Genomic DNA, 19,804 nt, shown 5'->3' with positions numbered 1-19,804 from the left:
CATCCCCAAACGTAAGGAAACTCAGATCTATACCAAAATTAAACCCATCGCTCACTGGATGTTAACCCCAAGTTTTACTGTTTACTAGAAGCTGGGAATAGGCAATAGGGGATGGATCATTTGTTGATTGCCTGTTCTGTTCATTCTCTCTGACATCTGGCATTGGCTACTGTCAGAAGACAAAACAGTGGTCTAGGTGGACATTTGATCTGACCCAGAAGGGCCCTTCTCATGCTCTTTATTCATGAAATGAAGGAGGGAGGAGCTGAATCTTTTCATATAAACATGATTTTCAGAATAGTTGAGCATTTATAAGTCCCACTGGAAGGATAGGATGCTCAGCACCCTTGAAAAACAGGCTAGCAAGGCCCAATCCTGCCTTTACACACACTGAAATAAATCAGGAGTCACGGCCAGGAAGTAAGCAGAGCTTCCCTCTGGTGTCTGTGTAGACTTGGGAAGATTCATGTTTTATCAATAAACATCATTGATCTCACCATGTATCCATAAGCCAACTAAAAATATTTCCCTCGATCCTCTCAAAATTTGCAAACTCAGAAAAATGCTACTTGAAAACTTATGACACTTTGATTTAAGGCTTTATACTTTGTATATTGTGTTTTAACGGCAACCGAACACTCGCTTTTTTAAAGCTCAGTCTCTACCATCATGAAATAATTATTGCCAGACCCCATTGCTGTTGTCTGACCCCCATGTTTTCCCCACACCTGCGAAAATGTAAATTGATAGCAATCAGAATGGAGGGACACTGAAACCCCATAATTTTTGCACAAATAAACACTGGAAGTGACAATAAAATTGACAAAAATACTTACAAATGAATATGATTATCCACTAAGACTATGAAATATAAAAATCAAATCATGCCATGACTGGGTATGTGGCAGGAGAGCTTGTTTTCTCCATGTCTGTCATGAATGACTGCAGGGACAGGGTTAACACTTACAGAGACAGCTCAGGGCAGGTGGTGGTTAGGTGATCCAATGGGAGGAAGAGACTTTTTTGAACTGAGAACAACTGAAGTCTGAGGGGTCTTTTGTCTGTGTGGCTGCAGCCCAGACAGAAAGACAAATGCTTGGTCCCAAGCATTTGGAATAAATCCAGTAAATGTCCTGACCATCTCAAAATCAGCCATAGATATGTAAGTAGAAGGGAAATGTGTCGTTAGACCTGATCAGGTTATGATTATTTTGAATTTGGTGTGGACTAACCCTTTCTTTTAGTTACTCTGGTGAATGACTTGATTTTTGCCCTGTAACTATTAAGCTGACTCCCAGGGAAGTAATTCTCTGTGCTGCAACTGGTATCATTGTTATTTCTCTTGTGTTGTGAATAATTTTTTTTTAAGCAAATGATTTGTTCCCGGTGTCCTGAGAAGAGCCTGTGTATATTCAGGCATTAGGCTGAAAGGCTAGCTACCAGATTACAGTCATTTGTGTCAAAGCTCTCTTCTAACATAGAGTAAGAGCTTGGGGTACCCCACAGGGAGATATCCCAAGTTTGTCTTCTTGGGTTAAAAGATTTTTTCCCACTTCACTTGGGTGGTGGTAGCACTCCTCAGGGTCAGGGAATCTGTGACCTTGAGGAGAGGGTTTTTTTTGTTTTGTTTTGTTTTTTGTTTGTTTGTTTGTTGTTGTTTTTTTTAAAGCAAAGTCTTTTATAGTCATGGTTGACTATAAAACAAACATGGTGCGGATGACACAAAACGAGGGGGAGAGGTAGATTCGTTGGAGGGTAGAGAGAGAATCCAGAGGGACCTGGATAAATTGGAGAACTGGGCCAAAAGACATCTGATGCGGTTCAATAAGGAGAAGTGTAGAGTCCTGCACCTAGGGCGGAAGAATCCCAAACATTGTTATAGGCTGAGGATCGACTGATTCAGCAGGAGTACGATGGAAAGGGACCTCAGGGTTATGGTGGATGAAAGGCTGGATATGAGTAAACAGTGTGCCCTTGTAGCCAAGAAGGCTAACGCATACTAGGGTGCATTAGGAGGAGCATTTCGAGCAGATCTAGAGAAGTAGTTATTCCTCTTTATCCGGAACTGGTGAGGCCACATCTGGAATATTGTGTCCACCCCCAGTATAAAAAGGATGTGGATTTGCTGGAGCAGGTTCAGCGAAGAGCAACAAAAATGATTAAGGGTCTGGAGCACAAGACCTATGAGGATAGGCTGAGGGATGTGGGCTTGTTTAGTTTACAGAAGAAAAGACTTAGAGGTGATTTAATAGCAGCCTTCAATTTCCTGAAGTGGAGCTCTAAAAAGGAGGGTGAGAAACTCTTCTCAGTGGTGTCAGATGGCAGAACAAGGACTAATGGTCTGAAGTTGAAGAGGGAGAGGTGTAGGTTAGATATTAGGAAAAACTACTTCACCAAGAGGGTGGTGAAGCATTGGAATGCGTTGCCTAGAGAGGTGGTAGATTCTCCATTCCTTGAGGTTTTTAAGTCCCGGCTGGACAAGGTCCTGGCAGGGATGACTTAGTGGGGGTTGATCCTGCTTGAAGCAGGGGGCTAGACTAGATGACCTCCTCAGGTCCCTTCCAGCCCTGTGATTCTGTGATTCAATGGTGGTTAAGTTTTTGCAGGACCTCACCTGACAGCGTCACTTGGAAATGCCTGAAGAAGATGATCTAGCTGATGTGTGTGGGTCAGGGTGGGCAATAATTTTTGGTGTGGGGCCACTCCCAGATTTTAGTAAATGGTCAAGGGCCATATTTCTATGGAAGGGGTGCAGGATCTGGGACAGAGGTTGGGTGCAGAAGGGAGCGTGGGGTAAGGCATTGGGGTGTCTGAGAAGGAGAGGATTATGATGTGGGGCAGAAGATTGCAGTACAGGGTCCAGAAGGGGGTATGGGTGCAGGAGAGGATTGTGGCCTGGGGGAGAGCTATAGAAGGGGGTAGGGGAGAAGTGTGTAGGGGGAAACCAGCCAATGGGAGCTGCGAGATTTTGCTGGGGGGGCGCAGCGTGCGAAGCCTCTCTCAGAAACCCCAACCCCGCAATGCAGAGAGTAAAATGGAGCAGCCAGCCACTTTGAGTAGCACTGCTCCATGTGCCAGGGCAGGCCATGGGCCAGATTAAATGGCTTGGTGGGCTGTATCTGGCCCATGGGCCATATCTTGCCTACTCCTGGTCTAGGGCGACCACGTGTTCCATTTTGGCTGGGACAGCCCACTTTTTTAGCTGGGTCCTGGCCAACCCAACTTTCTGGGCAACATTGGGCTGCAGAGGAACAAACTAGTGTGAGCGGGAGGTGTTGGACCAGCCATGGTAGTCCTGTGCAGGCAGGAGGCAGGGCTGGAGTGAACAGCAGTGCCAGCCCCAGCCTCTTGTGTCCATCTTCTGCAGAGCTCTGCTATAGCCGGGCAGAGGAGTAGCAGAAAGGCAATTCACCTGATAATCTCCGGCAGGTCGTGGCTCAGCGAGAAGATGCCTGTTTTTAAGGGGGCCGAGACCTGAAGCTGATTGACAGTAATCCCCTCAGGGGTCTGGAAAGAAAAAGAGCAAAGGGTGTAGGGAGAACGATGCAGACAATTGCCATTAGCTCCATCATCTGCCACACTGACATTCCTCGGCCGGGGAAGGGTTTTCCATCCTTACAACAGCAGGTAACAATCTGAACTCCTTTGATCGGTTTCAATTTCTAAACTAACCAGAGACACTGGAAAAACCTACACATCTCTCCTGACCTGCTGAGAGGGCTCAGTGAGGCCACCCAAAACCTCTATGGAGCAGCTCAGAAGATTTAAGGGCGTCTGCCACAAAATCTTGCTGACTCAAGGCTAACCCATGAGCTACCTGCAAACGGTCACTCTCCCAGAATGGCTGTATTACTCTGCCAACTACAGCTGCTCCACATCGCCAGGCCCCTGCTGGTTAGGGATGCCGGATTTTTGGGGAGGATTTCTGAAAGAGGCAGCCCCAGCCATGGGACCTCCAGCTTGTGGGGGTGGGAAGGAACCAGCAGCCCTGAGGCTGGAAGGCTACCACCAGGCTGGGACACCCCACTTCCCAGCCATTTCCTAGATGCAGGGCTGCTGGGGTTCCTCTCATGGCCTGTGTTCCCATCCAGCAGCAGGGCTGTCAGGGTCTGCTGGCCAGGATTCTGTGGCTGGGAGCTATCTGGGGTGCAGATCCGCACTGGCAGCCCCAGCCGCAGAAAACCTGGTTTGGGTCAGGAATTTCCATGACAAGCCCTGCAGTCCTGCATACATGCAAAAATGCAACCATGGGACGTTTTTGTGCAAGTGCAGGATGGACTTTTCATGGAAATTCGGGATTGTCCCACACATTGCAGGAAGTCTGGCAACCTCACTGCTGGTTATGCAGCTGCTCAGGGAAGATTGCCAAAGGAAGGGGAAACTAAGTCAAAGAGGAACTGTAGGGACAGATGTGCTCTCTCTCCTCACAGCTGGCTGAGATGAGAAAACACCCTGGGGATTAGTGCCCAGGATTTTGGAGCAGATTTACTTTCTCTGGCTGACCATAAGGCCCCTTGGAAAGGGGTTTCAGAGGACTATCGCTCTAATCCGCCCTTGCTGGCTGGTAAAACCACTCACCAGTTGACATATCCTTCAAAGGGCTCCTTGCAGTGGCACCTTGGGTCCAGCCTTCCCAGAGAGCTATGCGGTCTGGCTCTTCCTGAAGCACTAACACCCTGACAAAACCAGGGGACCTCCCCAAGGAAGCTGCCTGGTTCCTGTCCAGGCAAACTGTGTAACCTCCCTAGTGACTGGAGGATAATTAGCACACAAGAGGCTTGCAAGGACAGGCCTCAGGCAGCCATTTGCTTTTCTCCAAGACATACCATGTTGCTTTTACAGACCAGGGATCCACGCAGCATACTCTGTCATCCTCTGTCACAATAACAGCTGCATGTTACCCAGCTAAGTGTCTAAACCCCAGGACCACCGACAGGGGGTGCAAAAGGAGCAGTTGCTCCAGGTCCTGACGTTTCAAAGGGGCCTAGAACTCCAGCCACCACCACTACTACTTTGGCAGCAGTGGTGTCTGGAACTCGGGGCCTCTCTGAAGTGCTGCAGCAGTGCTGCTCCATGGGCGGTGGGGAGGGGGAAGCGCTGTGGTCTGGTTGGTACTAAGGGCTGACTGCCCTTGGCCTGACCTTGCCACCCTTGGCCCTGCCCCTTCTAGGGGCTGCAGACCCAAGCCCCCCTCCCACTTTGCCCCAGGGCCTGCAATGGCTGTTGGATCCAATGTTAAACCCACATATCCCCACCCAGGCACACTCAGAAGAGCAACCCCACCTCAAACTCCACAATCACCGTCTTAGACAACGGTTCCAGTTTGTGACCCAGGGTGAAGATCCGGTAGAGGACTGTGAAAATAAAGAGAGAAGAGGGGGACATCATTAGACACCTCGGTCCAGATGGTCAATGTGATTTAGGTGCTTGAGTACAGAGTCTATTTCTCACAGGCCTTGGGATGGCCATCAGAGGGGACATGTATCTCAGCTCAACATGGAGTAGAACCAGGCACAGTGACTTGGAAAGTTCCATCGCCCAGTCTCAATCCCATGGCCCAACTGGTCTTTCTGGGTCTAACACACAATGGGACAGCCCAGCTAGGACAATGGTGAAGGGTGAAATATTGCAAATTACTGGTGGAAGAGTTTCAACCCCAACTCTCCTCTGTCTTCAGCCAGACAACAGGCCGAGCATCATGTACAGCTGTGGCATCCAACCAGGTCTGAAGTATTTAAAAAGCAAACTACCCACATTATTCTGAAAATATGTTTATTGTTCAAGCCAACTAGCCACATTCAACTAGCCAAATAGCCACTTGTGGCTAGTGGTTAGCATGCTGCACACCACAGAATAGAGCCTGAAGCCCTTTTAAAACAAAAAGCAGTCAAGTAGCACTTTAAAGACTAGCAAAATAGTTTATTAGGTGAGCTTTATTTTGCTAGTCTTTAAAGTGCTACTTGACTGCTTTTTGTTTTGATAGTGTATAGACTAGCACGGCTTACTCTCTGTTACTATTCAACATGTGAAGCCCTTTTGTAGATGTGGAAAGACCTCAGCAGTTCCCAACCCCTTCCCACCCCCTTGAAAGACTAGGGGAGGGCCATACCTTTGGACCCGGGTGTATAGATGGTTTTATCTGTCTGGACAAAGATATATCCACTGTGGAAGTGGACCAGAACCACTTTTTCCAGGTGTTGTGTACCGAAGCTGGCCTGAACCACCACATACTGGTTTTGTTTGGAGTCTTGCTTTATGTCTTTGGTGGGAACCTGCATGAGAAGAAAAGCGTGAAGGAATTCTTCCTGGGTTTCCTCACCACCACAAGGGATGCTGTACACATAAGACCTTTACAGGATTCACTGCACTTAAGTTATACATGGGTAGAATCCATAAGAAACCACAGCCTTTTACTAATTAGTTCCTCCACCAGCTTACACAGGTGCTATAAAATCTCTGGGTGGAGACAGATTTCCAGGATGGCACCCTCAGTGACGGTCACTACCAGCGTGTCAGGCCATACCATTTGGACAAAACACTAGACAGCAAAAGTGCATCCGCACTGCACTGATTTGCTCCTGATAACTCCTGCTATGCTCCTTTCAAATTGCCATATCTTGGACACATGTCCCCTGCTCTCCTTTCCAACCCACTCTTCACTCCGGGCCAGGACTTTGGGTTAATCCAACGTGAGATTCCTGCTCTAGCAGAAAACCCTGCCCAGGAATGATGCAGTGGCCCACACAGATTAGGTACAGGACCTGGAGGGTATAAACTGTTCTGAACAAGTTTCCTATGCAGTGTAACCCCAAGTCATGCGTGTGGGTTTGTACCTGGCCACAGACTGTTGGTGCATTGGAAGAAGCTCTCAAGCCAGCTGAGCCACAAATAATTGGCTTGGACATGGGAACAGTGGGTCAGGCACATGCAGTCTGTGCAGTGCTAAGGGCTGGATACCTCACCCCGTCTGCTCAAGGCCCTGCCCCTTCCAGGAGCAAGGAGTCAGCACCACCCCCTCCCTCCCACACACACACACACCTTGACCAAGAGCCTGTTGAAGCTGTCAGCTTCCCAGGCCACTGTTGAAAATGTTGCCCTTTGTTTCACTGGCTGACCTGAGGCTGGAGTTTCACTCACCTTAATTACAGCTGTGCCAACCCCATTGTTAGGAGCCAGGTTGACTGCATTCTGGTACAAGATGTGTCTTTTCAGCGGGTAGTCCTGCACGGTGACCGTAACCGGGACTGGGCCAGTGAGGCCATGGGCTTCCACCACAACGTTCTCGTCACTCTCCACCCGCAGGACGTTGGGGGTGATCAGGGTGTAACTGTGAACAGTGAAAAGGTTGAGTTGATTCATTGTGTTAGTCTTTAAAACCTCATTGGCTACAATGCCCAGATCCCCAAAGAACCTCCCAGTCTGGTTTTTACCAAGCTTCTTCCCCTGCTTTATAATGTATTGTTACTTGCCTTACAGACGCCTATCCAAATCCCAACAGTGCTGGAAGCGCAGTGCAAACACAGAGAAAGACACAGTTCCAACCCCCAGAGGTATGTCTACACAGAAAGGTTCAGAGAGGTCTGGGCTGCTTCCAGTTTTTCAGGTCTCTCGCCGTAACAAGAAATTGTGTCTTTTACCAGATCACACCTCTTATTGGCTTAAATTTGCAGCTCTGCGCTGAGAAAGCAAGTCACCGCTGAGCTGAGTTGAGCTATGTTGTAAATGTAGACTAGGCCATACACACAGTAGCTGTGCTTGAGCTGTTGCCTAAAAACATCCACAGGGCTCTGACTGCACAGGCCTGGCATGGACTGGCTGCCTGAGGATAAGCTCACCGGCTCCCTGGTTACAAACTCAGACACTGCCTGGCCCGCTGCAGCTGTGCTGCTGGATTTTGGCACTAGCCTCAGCCAAGGGATGCAGGATGAAAATTTACCGGAGCTGGCCACCACACCCGCTGTCAGCTGTGCAGACATAGCCTAAGAGCTTAGAAACAGCTGCTGAGGGGGCTGGTGTCCAGTGGAGCCGTATTCCACCAAATCAAAGGGTCCTGCAATTGGTCAAATTTGAAGAAGCAATTTGTTCCAATAATATAGAAGCACTTTGGGTTTGACTTGTAAAAGTGATAGACAAGGGGTATCAGCAGGTGGGATCAAACCTGCAACCTTAGGGGCTAAAGCCACATGCCTCTTGCAGGAGCTAAGAGTTGCAGGTTTCTATGTTATGCTGCTCTGTGGGCTCAGTGCTGCTGGGTTACAGAATCTTTGCAATTCAGAGCTTGAAGAGCCTCCAGAGCTGGTCTCATCTATCCAACCAGAACGTGTACCTTGGCTAGATTTCTCAAATGTGCCCTCCAGGGCTTCTTTCCCATTTCAGGCCAGTGTGTTTGGTCTTCAGCAGGACTGACCAGATATCATGATCAAGAGACAAAGAGAGGGGTGACTGGGGTGTGAGGCAATGGAAGGGAAATGCAGGGGGAGGGGAGCAACAGGACCCCAAAGGGCAGTAGAGAGGCTGTGGGGGGCAGGGAGATCTGTGGGGGGCAGAGAGAGGCAGCAGGTGCAAAGGGCACCAAAATACAACAATAATTTTGATTTTTGAGTCTGCCAGAAATAAACCCTATGTACCTAAATTACAATGTTTTGGATACGTATCTATATGCATATTTATCCATTTCCCCTAAAGTTAATCAAGTATTTTGGAAACTTCATCAGTGCATCCACCAGCAAAAATTGGTGGCTGCAGTCTGAAGCCACCAATTTTTTTGTTGGGAGACCCCTTGAGCTGGGCCGGGCCTGACAGATGTTTGTCTAAACTGTTTGTACAGTCAGCCCATAGTGGGGCTCTACAACCTGCTAAGGTCAGCTGTTCCCTGCTGACTGTAAAAGTCCAAGTGAAAAAGACATCTCAGCTTTCTGTTGAGGTGTAGGACACAAGGAAATGTGTGGAAATTGTGTTTTATCCCCCTACACCCAACAATGGAGTTAAAGCAAAGTTTATCTTCCCTGAGAAATAACTGACTGATTACATCACCAAGGATTTTGAATTCACAAGGGAGTACACCTGGAGGGAAAGAAAAAGTTTTGCTGAAGAGCAGCCAAGTTGTTTGTGTGTCACTCCATTCTGAAGGGTGACTGATGACCGGACTCAGGTTTTTCATCCCGATGATGATCGCACACACAGGTGAAAAGTTCAGGACATAATGCACAGCTGTCGCTAAGGCAAACTGTGCCTGGTGGACGGGTCACCTGGCCTGTTCCTCTAATACAAGGCATTGCTGTTGCCACTGAGCTGAAATCGAGTGCCCAGGTGTACAATGGGGTGTTCTTCTCTGAGTCATTGCAGACCCCAATGTGCCAGCGGTGCTGCAACTAGTGGGAGCTCAGCAGAGGATGTTGTCATCCGACTCTGTGCTGACCTTGATACACTGGTTTGATGCTGATGGGGTAAGACCCGGAGTGACCAATGTGCTCTTTCACCCAGCCCCTGCCTCATTAGGGGCCTATACTTGGGGGATTGGATGGTGAGTGGGGACAGAGCCTGCCAGATGGTTCAGCCCATCACAGGCTGCCTTGGAGCAGGCGGGCTGCTGGCACCAGGACAGGAAGAGGACAGCGCATGAGAGAGAGAGAGGCCCCATCCAGTGAGCTAGGTGAGAACCAACAGTCCAGAGCAGAGCGCCCGGCCAGCCCCATGGGGCAGGAGCCCTCACATGGGTGACTGTACAGTGGGCTCGCTCTTGGGCTCAGGCCTGCTACCTTGATCCTCCTATGCCTTGGGGCAGGACACAGTGCACTGCAGTCATGCACCCGACCCCTTTTCCATAATGCCAGGGCACTGATATTTTTTAATCTTGCACTGGGCACAGGGCCCGAGCAGGGGGCACTCTCCCCTTTCAGTCAGCACTGACCCTGATGCTCCAGGGGGCACTGTGCTGCAGGGAGTGAGGTGGGGGTTCAGCAGGGGGCGCTGTGCTGCAGGGAGTGAGGTGGGGGCTCAGCAGGGGGCGCTGTGCTGCAGGGAGTGAGGTGGGGGCTCAGCAGGGGGCACTGTGCTGCAGGGAGTGAGGTGGGGGCTCAGCAGGGGGCGCTGTGCTGCAGGGAGTGAGGTGGGGGCTCAGCAGGGGGCGCTGTGCTGCAGGAAGTGAGGTCGGGGCTCAGCAGGGGGCGCTGTGCTGCAGGGAGTGAGGTGGGGGCTCAGCAGGGGGCGCTGTGCTGCAGGAAGTGAGGTCGGGGCTCAGCAGGGGGCACTGTGCTGCAGGGAGTGAGGTGGGGGCTCAGCAGGGGGCGCTGTGCTGCAGGGAGCGACGGACAGGGCTCAGCAGGGGGCGACCTCTCCTGGTGGTCTGTGCTGTTCCAGTGCCCCTGTGCAGCACTAGGGGGCGCTATGCTTCAGGGAGCAAGGGGTCAGTGGCTCCGCAGGGGATATTCTTCCATCTGAGCTGCCCCCCGTGTGTCCCTGGAGAAAGTGATTCTGCCTCCTACTGTGTTCCATCAACCGTGATCATATGGTTTGGAGCCAGCAGCCCCACCCCATCGAGAGTGCTCTGGCCTGCACTGCCCTTTGCAAGGCCTGACCCTTCCTAGCACAGTCCTTTCACCTAGCAAGGAGCACGCCAGGCTGGGGACTCGCCAAGCATGGGCCCACTGTACTTCTCATCTGCTCCGCTGAGCCCCAGAGTGGGTGGTGCTGGGGGTTACCAAATCTCCTCTCTCTTCCTTGCTGGGAATTTGGCCCAGGCTCAGAAACAGGTTTCACAAATCTCTGTTCCCCTTTTCTGGAGAAAGCTGCACCGAGTTGTGCGCCTCTGGCCTGCAGCCCGGCGTGGGGCACTAACGGTGGAGCCACGCTGCAAACGCCAGACCCACATCTGGACATCTGTCACCCCCAATCTGGCATCCAGAGGGCAGCCCCTCCAGCCCCCTGGGAACAGGGCCCAGACTGATGTGCTTTGGGTCATCCTGCTACATCTCTCATAGAATCATAGGCTTGGAGGGGACATCAGGAGGTCATCAAATCCAAAGCAGGACCAATCCCAAATGAATCAGCCCAGCCAGAGCTTTGTCAAACCAGGACATAAAGACCTCTAGGGATGGAGATTCCACCACCTCCCTAGTATCAGACAGGTAGGCGTGTTAGTCTGTATCTTCAAGAACAACAAGAAGTCCTGTGGCACCTTATAGACTAACAGATATTTTGGAGCATAAGCTTTCGTAGGCAAAGATCTGCTTCATCAGATGCATGAGTGGGGGGGAATGGTTTCAGAGGATTATTTAAAGAGGGGGATGCCAGTAAAAGGGAGGGCTAGAGTTGACAAGGTCTATTCAGTTAGGGTGGAAAAGGCCTATTATCAATAGTATGTAAGAAGAGAGGAAAAAACAGGTTAGATAAGACAGTGGGGATATGGCCCATTGTCAGTCGAGTGTGGAGATGTTAACACCTAGGGCAGAGAAGCTCCTTTTGTAAGGTGCGAACCACTCCCAGTCTCTCTGTTTCATCCTTGGTTAATGGAGTCAAATTTGCAAATAAAATTGCAGCTCAGAGATTTCTCTCTTCATTTGATTTTTGAAATTTCTTTGTTTCGGGACTGCCACCCTTAAATCTGCTACTGAGTGTCCAGGGAGATTGAAGTGCCATTCCAGTGTTTCTCTTTCAGGAGCAGCCCCATACCTGTTTGTACCTTTCTTATATGGTGTTTTTCTTGTGCCCTTCAAGGCAGCACTAGAAAGAAATAAGGGATCTCTGTAAAGGGAAAAAATGGAGAGTGATATGGCTGGTGAAAGGTCTGTTGTTGTGACCTGCATGTCATGTGCCATGTTTGTCTTCCTCCTGAACGATAGAGAGGATTTTCTATGTACCAAGTGCAAGCTGGTAGCCATTTTAGAAGAGAAGGTTAAAGGACTTGAGGCACAAATATCAACCCTCACGTCCATCAGAGAGGGTGAAGACTTTCCGGATAGAAGGCAACAGATTATACTGCAGGAACAGCAGCCTACCCCAAACAAGGAGGAGAACTGGAAGCATGTTACCTCCAGGAGGAGAAAACCAGTTCAAGTCTCTCCAATTCCAGTGGAGTTTAGTAACTGCTTTCAGTCTCTCTCCACGGGTGATACGGGGGAGATAATTGGGGCTGATACAATCCCTGGGAGGTATCTGAAAGAGTCCCCATGGTTTAGAAGGCATGGGATGCGCAGTCCTAGGGATGGGAGTTCTATGACCACCACCCCAAGAGGAAAAGAGGAGTGGTGATGGTCGGGGACTCCCTCCTAAGAGGGACAGAGTCATCCATTTGCCACCCGGACCTAGAATCCCAGCAAGTTTGCTGCTTGCCTGAAGCTAGAATTTGGGATATTATAAAGTCGCTGCCAAAAATTCTTAAATTTGTAGACTATTACACCTTCCTACTTCTTCATGTAGGAACCAGTGATACAGCCAAGAACAACTTTGACAAGATCTCGGCAGATTACATAACCCTAGGAAGGAAGATCAAGGAATACAGAGCACAAGTAGTCTTCTTGTCTATCCTCCCTGTGGAAGGAAGGGGTCCGCATAGGGATCGTCGAGTCACAGAGGTAAATGCGTGGTTGTGTAGATGGTGTATCAGGGAAGAATTTGGTTTCTTTGACCATGGGATTCTGTTTCGTGAACAGGGATTGCTGAGAAGAGATGGGATCCACCTCACTAAAAGAGGAAAGAGCATCTTTGCAGGCAGGCTTGCAAACCTAGTGAGGAGGGCTTTAAACTAGGTTTGTCGGGGGAAGGTGACACAAGCCCTGAGGTAAGTGGGGAAGGAGGAGGGAACAATCAAGTGGGTTTCCTGGGTGAAGAGGAGAAAGTGGGGCAATCAGCCCCTACTCTAAGATGCTTGTACACTAATGCCAGAAGCCTGGGGAACAAACAGGAAGAATTAGAGGCCCTGGCACAGTCACACAAGTATGAGGTGGTTGGAATAACGGAGACTTGGTGGGACGATTCGCATAACTGGAGCACGGTCATGGAAGGTTATAAATTGTTTAGGAAGGACAGACAGGGGAGAAAAGGAGGAGGAGTTGCGCTCTATGTGAGGGAGCAGTATGATTGCTCAGAGCTCCAGTATGAGGAAGGAGGAAATGCAGTTGAGTGTCTTTGGGTTAAGCTTAGAGGCGGAAGTAACAAAGGTGATGTTGTAGTTGGTGTCTATTATAGACGGCCAGATCAGGGAGATGAGATAGATGAGGCTTTCTCCAGGCAGCTAAGTGAAGCTTCCAAATCACAGGCCCTGGTTCTCATGGAAGACTTTAATCGTCCGAACATTTGTTGGGAGACCAATACATCAGCACACAGACAATCCGGGAAGTTTTTGGAGAATGTTGGGGATAACTTCTTGGTACAAGTGCTGAAGGAACCGACCAGGGGCCGTGCGCAACTTGACCTGCTGCTCATAGCAGGAAAGAGCTAGTGGAAGAATTAGAAGTGGGAGGGAACCTGGGCTGCAGCGACCATGAGATCATAGATTTCATAATCCAGACAAATGGAAGAAAGGTGAGCAGTAACATACAGACCCTTGATTTCAGAAGAGCAGACTTTGACTCCCTGAGAGAACGGATGAGCAGGATCCCTTGGGAAACGAAGATGGAGGGGAAAAGAGTTGAAGAGAACTGGCAGTATTTTAAAGAAGTCTTACTGAAGGCACAGGAACAAACAATCCCACTGCATAGTAAGAAATGCAAACATGGTAGGCAACCAGCTTGGCTTAACAAGGAAATCCTTAGTCATCTTAAATTCAAAAAGGATGCATACAAGAAATGGAAACGTGGATAGTTGACTAAGGAGGAGTATAAACATACAGCTGGAGAATGCCGGGCAGTAATCAGGAAAGCCAAAGTACAATTGGAACTGCAGCTGGCAAGGGATGTGAAGAGTAACAAGAAGGGTTTCTACAGGCATGTGAACAAGAAACAGGTTATCAGAGAAGATGTGGGGCCATTACTGGATGAGGGAGGTAACCTAGTGACAGATGATGCAGGAAAAGCTGAAGTACTCAGTGCTTTTTTTGCCTCAGTCTTCACAGACAAAGTCAACTTCCACATGATCGTCCTAGACAATGCAGTATGGGAAGGTGGAGGGCAGCCATCTGTGGGGAAGGAACAAGTTCTGAGCTATTTAGAAAAACTATATGTCCACAAGTCCATGGGTCTAGATTTAATGCACCCCAGGGTACTGAGGGAATTGGCAGAGGTCATTGCTGAACCTTTGGCCATTATCCTTCAAGACTCTTGGAGATCAGGGGAGATCCTGGATGACTGGAAGAAGGCAAACGTAGTGCCCATCTTTAAAAAAGGAAAGAAGGACAATCCAGGGAACTATAGATCCGTCAGCCTTACCTCAACCCCTGGGAAAATAATGGAGGGAATCCTCAAGGAATCCGTTTTGGAACACTTCTAAGAGGGGAAAGTGATCAAAAGTAGCCAACATGGATTCACCAGGGGCAAGTCCTGCCTGACCAATCTGATTAGCTTCTATGGCGAGGTAACAAGCTCTGTGGACATGGGGAAGTCAGTGGATGTGATATACCTTGACTTCAGCAAGGCTTTTGATATGGTCTCCCACAACATTCTTGCCCATAAGTTAAGGAAATATGGATTGGATCCATGGACTATAAGATGGATAGAAAGCTGACTTGATGGTCAGACCCAATGGGTAGTGGTCAATGGCTCAATATCTGGATGACAGACTGTTTCAAGCGGAGTGCCGCAAGGGTCGGTTCTGGGGCCAGTGTTATTCAACATCTTTATTAGTGACCTAGATGAGGGACTGGACTGCACCCTCAGCAAGTTTGCGGATGACACAAAACGAGGGGGAGAGGTAGATTCGTTGGAGGGTAGAGAGAGAATCCAGAGGGACCTGGATAAATTGGAGGACTGAGCCAAAAGAAATCTGATGCGGTTCAATAAGGGGAAGTGTAGAGTCCTGCACCTTGGGCGGAAGAATCCCAAGCATCGTTACAGGCTGGGGACTGATTGGCTCAGCAGCAGTACGATGGAAAGGGACCTTGGGGTTATGGTGGATGAAAGGCTGGATATGAGTAAACAGTGTGCCCTTGTAGCCAAGAAGGCTAATGGCATACTAGGGTGCATTAGGAGGAGCATTTCAAGCAGATCTAGAGAAGTAGTTATTCCTCTTTATTCGGAACTGGTGAGGCCACATCTGGAATATTGTGTCCAGTTTTGGGCCCCTCAGTATAAAAAGGATGTGGATTTGCTGGAGCAGGTTCAGCGAAGAGCAACAAAAATGATTAAGAGGTTGAAGCACAAGACCTATGAGCATAGGCTACGGGATTTGGGCTTGTTTAGTTTACAGAAGGGAAGACTTAGAAGTGATTTAATAGCAGCCTTCAACTTCCTGAAGGGGAGCTCTAAAAAGGAGGGTGAGAAACTGTTCTCAGGGGTGTCAGATGGCAGAACAAGGAGTAATGGTCTGACGTTGAAGAGGGAAAGGTGTAGGTTAGATATTAGGAAAAACTACTTCACCAGGCGGGTGGTGAAGCATTGGAATGCGTTGCCTAGAGAGGTGGTGGATTCTCCATCCCTTGAGGTTTTTAAGTCCCAGCTGGACAAGGTCCTGGCAGGGATGACTTAGTGGGGGTTGATCCTGCTTGAAGCAGGGGGCTGGACTAGATGACCTCCTGAGGTCCCTTCCAGCCCTGTAATTCTGTGGTTCTGCTTCACCACCCTGCTAGTGAAAGTTTTTCTTGATATCCAATCTAGACCTCCCCCCACCCCAACTTGAGACCATTGCTCCTTATTCTGCCATCTGTCACCACTGAGAACAGCCTCTCTCCATCCTCTTTGGAACCCCCCTTCAGGGAGCTGAAGGCTGCCATCACTCTCTGATTCTCATGCAGTTGCTGACTTCTCCCTAGGGTAAGAGTAACTTCGAAGCAGCCCCCTTCATCGTCCATCATTTGGCATGGCCATAGAAGACAGCACCAAACCACCTGTTCCTGCCTCCTCCCTCTTTTGTCCCAGCCACCCTGCTGCTTCAAGATTCCCTCTCCAGTGCCACACCCCTAGGCTGTGGATCTGGATCTTGGTTGTTCGACCGTCCACCCCCATACAGCCACAAACAGATTGGGGAGGAGTAACCATGCCGTGCAACCAATCACTCAGGGTGCGTTTACACTTGCATTCCTCTTTGGAAAGAGGCATGCAAATGAGGGAAATTGAAATGCAAATGAGGTGTGGATTTACATATCGGTCACCTCATTTGCTTATTCCTCTTTCGAAAGAGGAAAAGCAGTGTAGACACTGCTCTGTTGAAAGTAAACCCCATCTTCAAAAGAATCCTTTTCCCCTCTTTTATGGGAAGAAGGATTCTTTCAAAGATGGGGTTTCCTTTTGAAAAAGCAGTGTCCACGCTGCTTTTCTTCTTTCAAAAGAAGTTCTTTTGAAAGAGGAATATGCAAATGAGGTGACAGATATGTAAATCTGCACCTTATTTGCATTTTTCAATTTCCCTCATTTGCATGCTTCTTTCAAAAAAGAAATGCAAGTGTAGACACACCCTCCGATGGGTAACGGAACAGATGGGTCATTGTGCCAGACAGATCCTGTAGCACTTAGTAGTGTGTCAAAATCAGAGCTGTCCGTCTATAAGATGCACTGGGGTGGCTGCCCTGGGCACTGCACTTTTGGGGGTTCCCTACGGATGGGAGGGACCCAGGGGATTGTGGGGGCAAGGGCAGGCCACCTTGCTCTGGAGAGGGGGCAAGGGGGCAGAGCTTGTGGAAGGGGTGGGGTGGGGGCTGCCCCAGACTCCATGCCCCCCTTGGGATGGCCCTGATCCCCCCCTTATACAGATGAGGGAAAGGCTGGCAGAGAAAAACAGCAGGTCGGGGGCGGACTTCTTTCAGGTCACCCAGCCAGGCAGTGACTCTGCTTGGAACAGAACTCAGCAGTTTTGGCTCCAAATCACTAACCACTGCACTTCACTCCCTTTCTACAACCTGCACTAGAACCCAGGTACCTCCTGGCTATCTGCCTTGTGAGAGCATCAGATAGAACAGAACCAAGAAGCACCCACGACTTCTTTCATCTTTGTAGCCTTGTAGGCACATTCCCTCTGCGGATGAAACAGAATTCAGGGGTCCTGACTTCCAGCTCAGTGCCCGAACTATGGACGACTGTGCTTTGAAGACTCATCAGGCCCTCAGAAGTGAACTGGGTTCTGGTGTGCCTCATGCGTCATAAGCAGTTCTCGTAGTCAATGGAGTTACTCCAGTTTGCTCCAGGATACACTGAGAATAGAATTTGGCCCCTGTGGTGTCATGCAGATGTAGAAACTGAGGAAGGAGCTGTAGAAGTGACCCCCGTAGGACCTGATTCTGGTCTCTTTTTGGACCTCATCCAAAGTCCACTGTGGCCAAGGAAAAGCCCACCCACTGATTTCAGGGCATTTCAACTGGGTGTAACCCTGCTGTTCCTAAAAGAATTACTCCTGCTTTATGGCTGGTTAATTTGGATCAAGTACAGGGTTTCCTCTTATTTTTTGCCATCAATGGGTGGAATAAATTTTATTGTGTGCACCAAGGTATGTGCAGATGTGCACCACCAGTAGAAACACATGCTGTCCACTCCACAATAGTCTCTGCCAGTTATCTGGGCAGCACCTGAAGCTCTCCTGGGCAGCCAGCCAAGCACTCATCTCTTACAGGGAACATTGAAGGTGAAGTTGAAAATCCAGTTTATTCTGCTTTAAAAAAAATTCTCCTCTCCCAAACCCCAAAAATCAGCCTCTGAACTGAGCGAGGGAGCAGTAAGGTTGGACCAGGTGAGGGAGAGAATTTCTACAGCCTGTCTCTACGCCACACACAGCATCAGGGAAAAGAAAGACATTTAGCTTTGCTTCCATTACATAACACCCTTGGCACTGGGGCAGAAGCGCAGGGGTACTTACAGTTGGCTGTGCGAAACAGCTGTGAAGCAGAAAGCAAACGCGGCTACCAGGTAGAGAGCAGAGCCCCCCATGGTGATAACAGGAGGGTCAGGAGGAGAAGTCACTCCTCCTGGGCTATTTATCCTGAGACTTCCCTGTAAGGACAGCCCTTGAGCAAACAGCTAGGTGGGTTAGTTGGGCACGGGGAGGAGCCCAGGAAACCTCAGAAGGTCCAAACAAAGGATGTTTCTTTCAGTCCTGGTGCTGCAAGACCCTATTGTTTTTTTTTACCAAGGGCTGGGACTGGATTTCGGGTGATTGACATTTTTATGGCACACTAAGCTGCTCGCCACCGAACAGAATGGCGGGGCTGTGCTAGCCTGCAGTGCAGGCTGAGAAAGGAGATGTGGGGTAGGGAGCAGAGTTCCTTCTAATTTTTTCCATCCATGGAGAGAATAAATGTTATGTGCATGTGCAGATAGGTACCTCCAACAGAAACACAGGCTGACAGCTGTGGGTGCTCTGCTAATCAGCTGGGCAGCATCTGACTCTCTCCTGGGTGGCCACCCAAGCACTCAGCTTAAAGGGAACGCTGGCTGGGAGCAAGGACTCTTGGGTTATGTTCCTAACTCGCTGAGGAGAGTGGGATCGAGTGGTTTAGAATGGGGAGGGGTCTGAAACTCCTGGATTCTGGTCCTGGATCTCTCTTCGACTCAGTGTTTTACTTTGGGCAAGTCCTGAGATAGCTCAGTAGGGAACGTGGTCACAGTCCTGAAGGCAGCTCCATAAAACTCCCTCTGTCTCTGCCACTTGGAATGTGAAACCTTTGGAGCGGAAACTCTCTCTTAGGCCAGGAGTGCTCTACACGCTATTTGAGTGAATGGTGGAGTCATAGAATCACAGAACACTAGAACTGCAGTCCCCTGCCCTCACAGCAGCACCAAGCACCATCTAGAGCATCCCTGTTAGATATTTATCCAACCTGTTCTTAAATACCTCCATGGATGGACATTTTACAACCACCCTAGGCAATTTATACTTAACCACCCTGGCAGTTAGGATGTTTTTCCTAGGCCGTCTCTACACTCGCTCAAAACTTCGAAATGGCCATGCAAACCTAACAGCAGATAGGAATAAGGGGATTTCGAAGTTGCCAGGGTCCTTTTGAAAAGCCCCGTCTGGATGAGCCGCGCGGCGGTGAGCCATGTCAATTTCGAAGTGCTGCGGCCGCCGGCATTCTAATGAGGCGCTGAATATGTATTTCAGCGCTTCATTAGTAAACTTTGAAATGGCCATTTGCATGGCCATGACAAAGTTTTGGGCTAGTGTAGACGTCGCCCTAATGTGTAACCCAAACCTGCCTTGCTGCAGAGTAAGGCCATTGCTTCTCCTCCTGTCCTCAGAGGCCAATGAGAATAAATTTTCTCCTTCCTCCTTGTGCCATCCTTTTAGGTACTTGAAAGCTGCTATCTTGTCCCCTCTCAGCCTTCACTTTCCCAAACTAAACAGACTCAGTTCTTTTAATCTTCTCTCACGTGTCATGTTTTCTAGACCTTTAATTATTTTAGTTGCTCTTCTCTGGACCCTCTCCAGTTTTTACACATCTTTCACAAAATGTAGTGTCCAGAACTGGGTGTAATACTCCAACTGAGGCCTAATCAGGGCAGAGGAGAGTGGAAGAATTATTTCTCATGTCTTGCTTGCAACGCTTCTGTTAATATCGCTCAGAAACACATTTGGTTTTTTGCACCAGTGTCACACCATTGACTCATTTAGCTTGCGGCCCACTATGACCTCTCGCTCCCTTTCTGCGATACTCCATCCTAGACAATCGCTTCCCATCCTGTATGTGCGAAGTACTAATAAAAACAGGGCACTGGTGTGGTGAATC

At 49.3% G+C, this 19,804-nt stretch overlaps 1 protein-coding gene across 1 annotated transcript in view; it reads right to left on the bottom strand.

The window, feature by feature from the left end:
- Positions 1–8,417, bottom strand: part of LOC142003434 (venom factor-like) — a 58,654-nt gene extending 50,237 nt beyond the window's left edge. The window contains exons 1-6 of the mRNA XM_074980393.1: positions 8,408–8,417; positions 8,069–8,158; positions 7,138–7,328; positions 6,110–6,272; positions 5,284–5,354; positions 3,413–3,507 (exon numbers count right to left, since the gene is read on the bottom strand). Of these exons, the coding sequence (XP_074836494.1) occupies positions 3,413–3,507; positions 5,284–5,354; positions 6,110–6,272; positions 7,138–7,328; positions 8,069–8,158; positions 8,408–8,417 (620 nt within the window). The remainder of the gene's footprint in view (positions 1–3,412; positions 3,508–5,283; positions 5,355–6,109; positions 6,273–7,137; positions 7,329–8,068; positions 8,159–8,407) is intronic.
- Between the last annotated feature and the right edge of the window lie 11,387 nt (positions 8,418–19,804).

Source organism: Carettochelys insculpta, chromosome 29 (assembly GCF_033958435.1).
Source record: "Carettochelys insculpta isolate YL-2023 chromosome 29, ASM3395843v1, whole genome shotgun sequence".
NCBI lineage: Eukaryota > Metazoa > Chordata > Testudines > Carettochelyidae > Carettochelys > Carettochelys insculpta.
The sequence above is the reverse complement of the archived record's forward strand: the minus strand, read 5'-3'. Positions and strand labels throughout refer to the sequence as shown.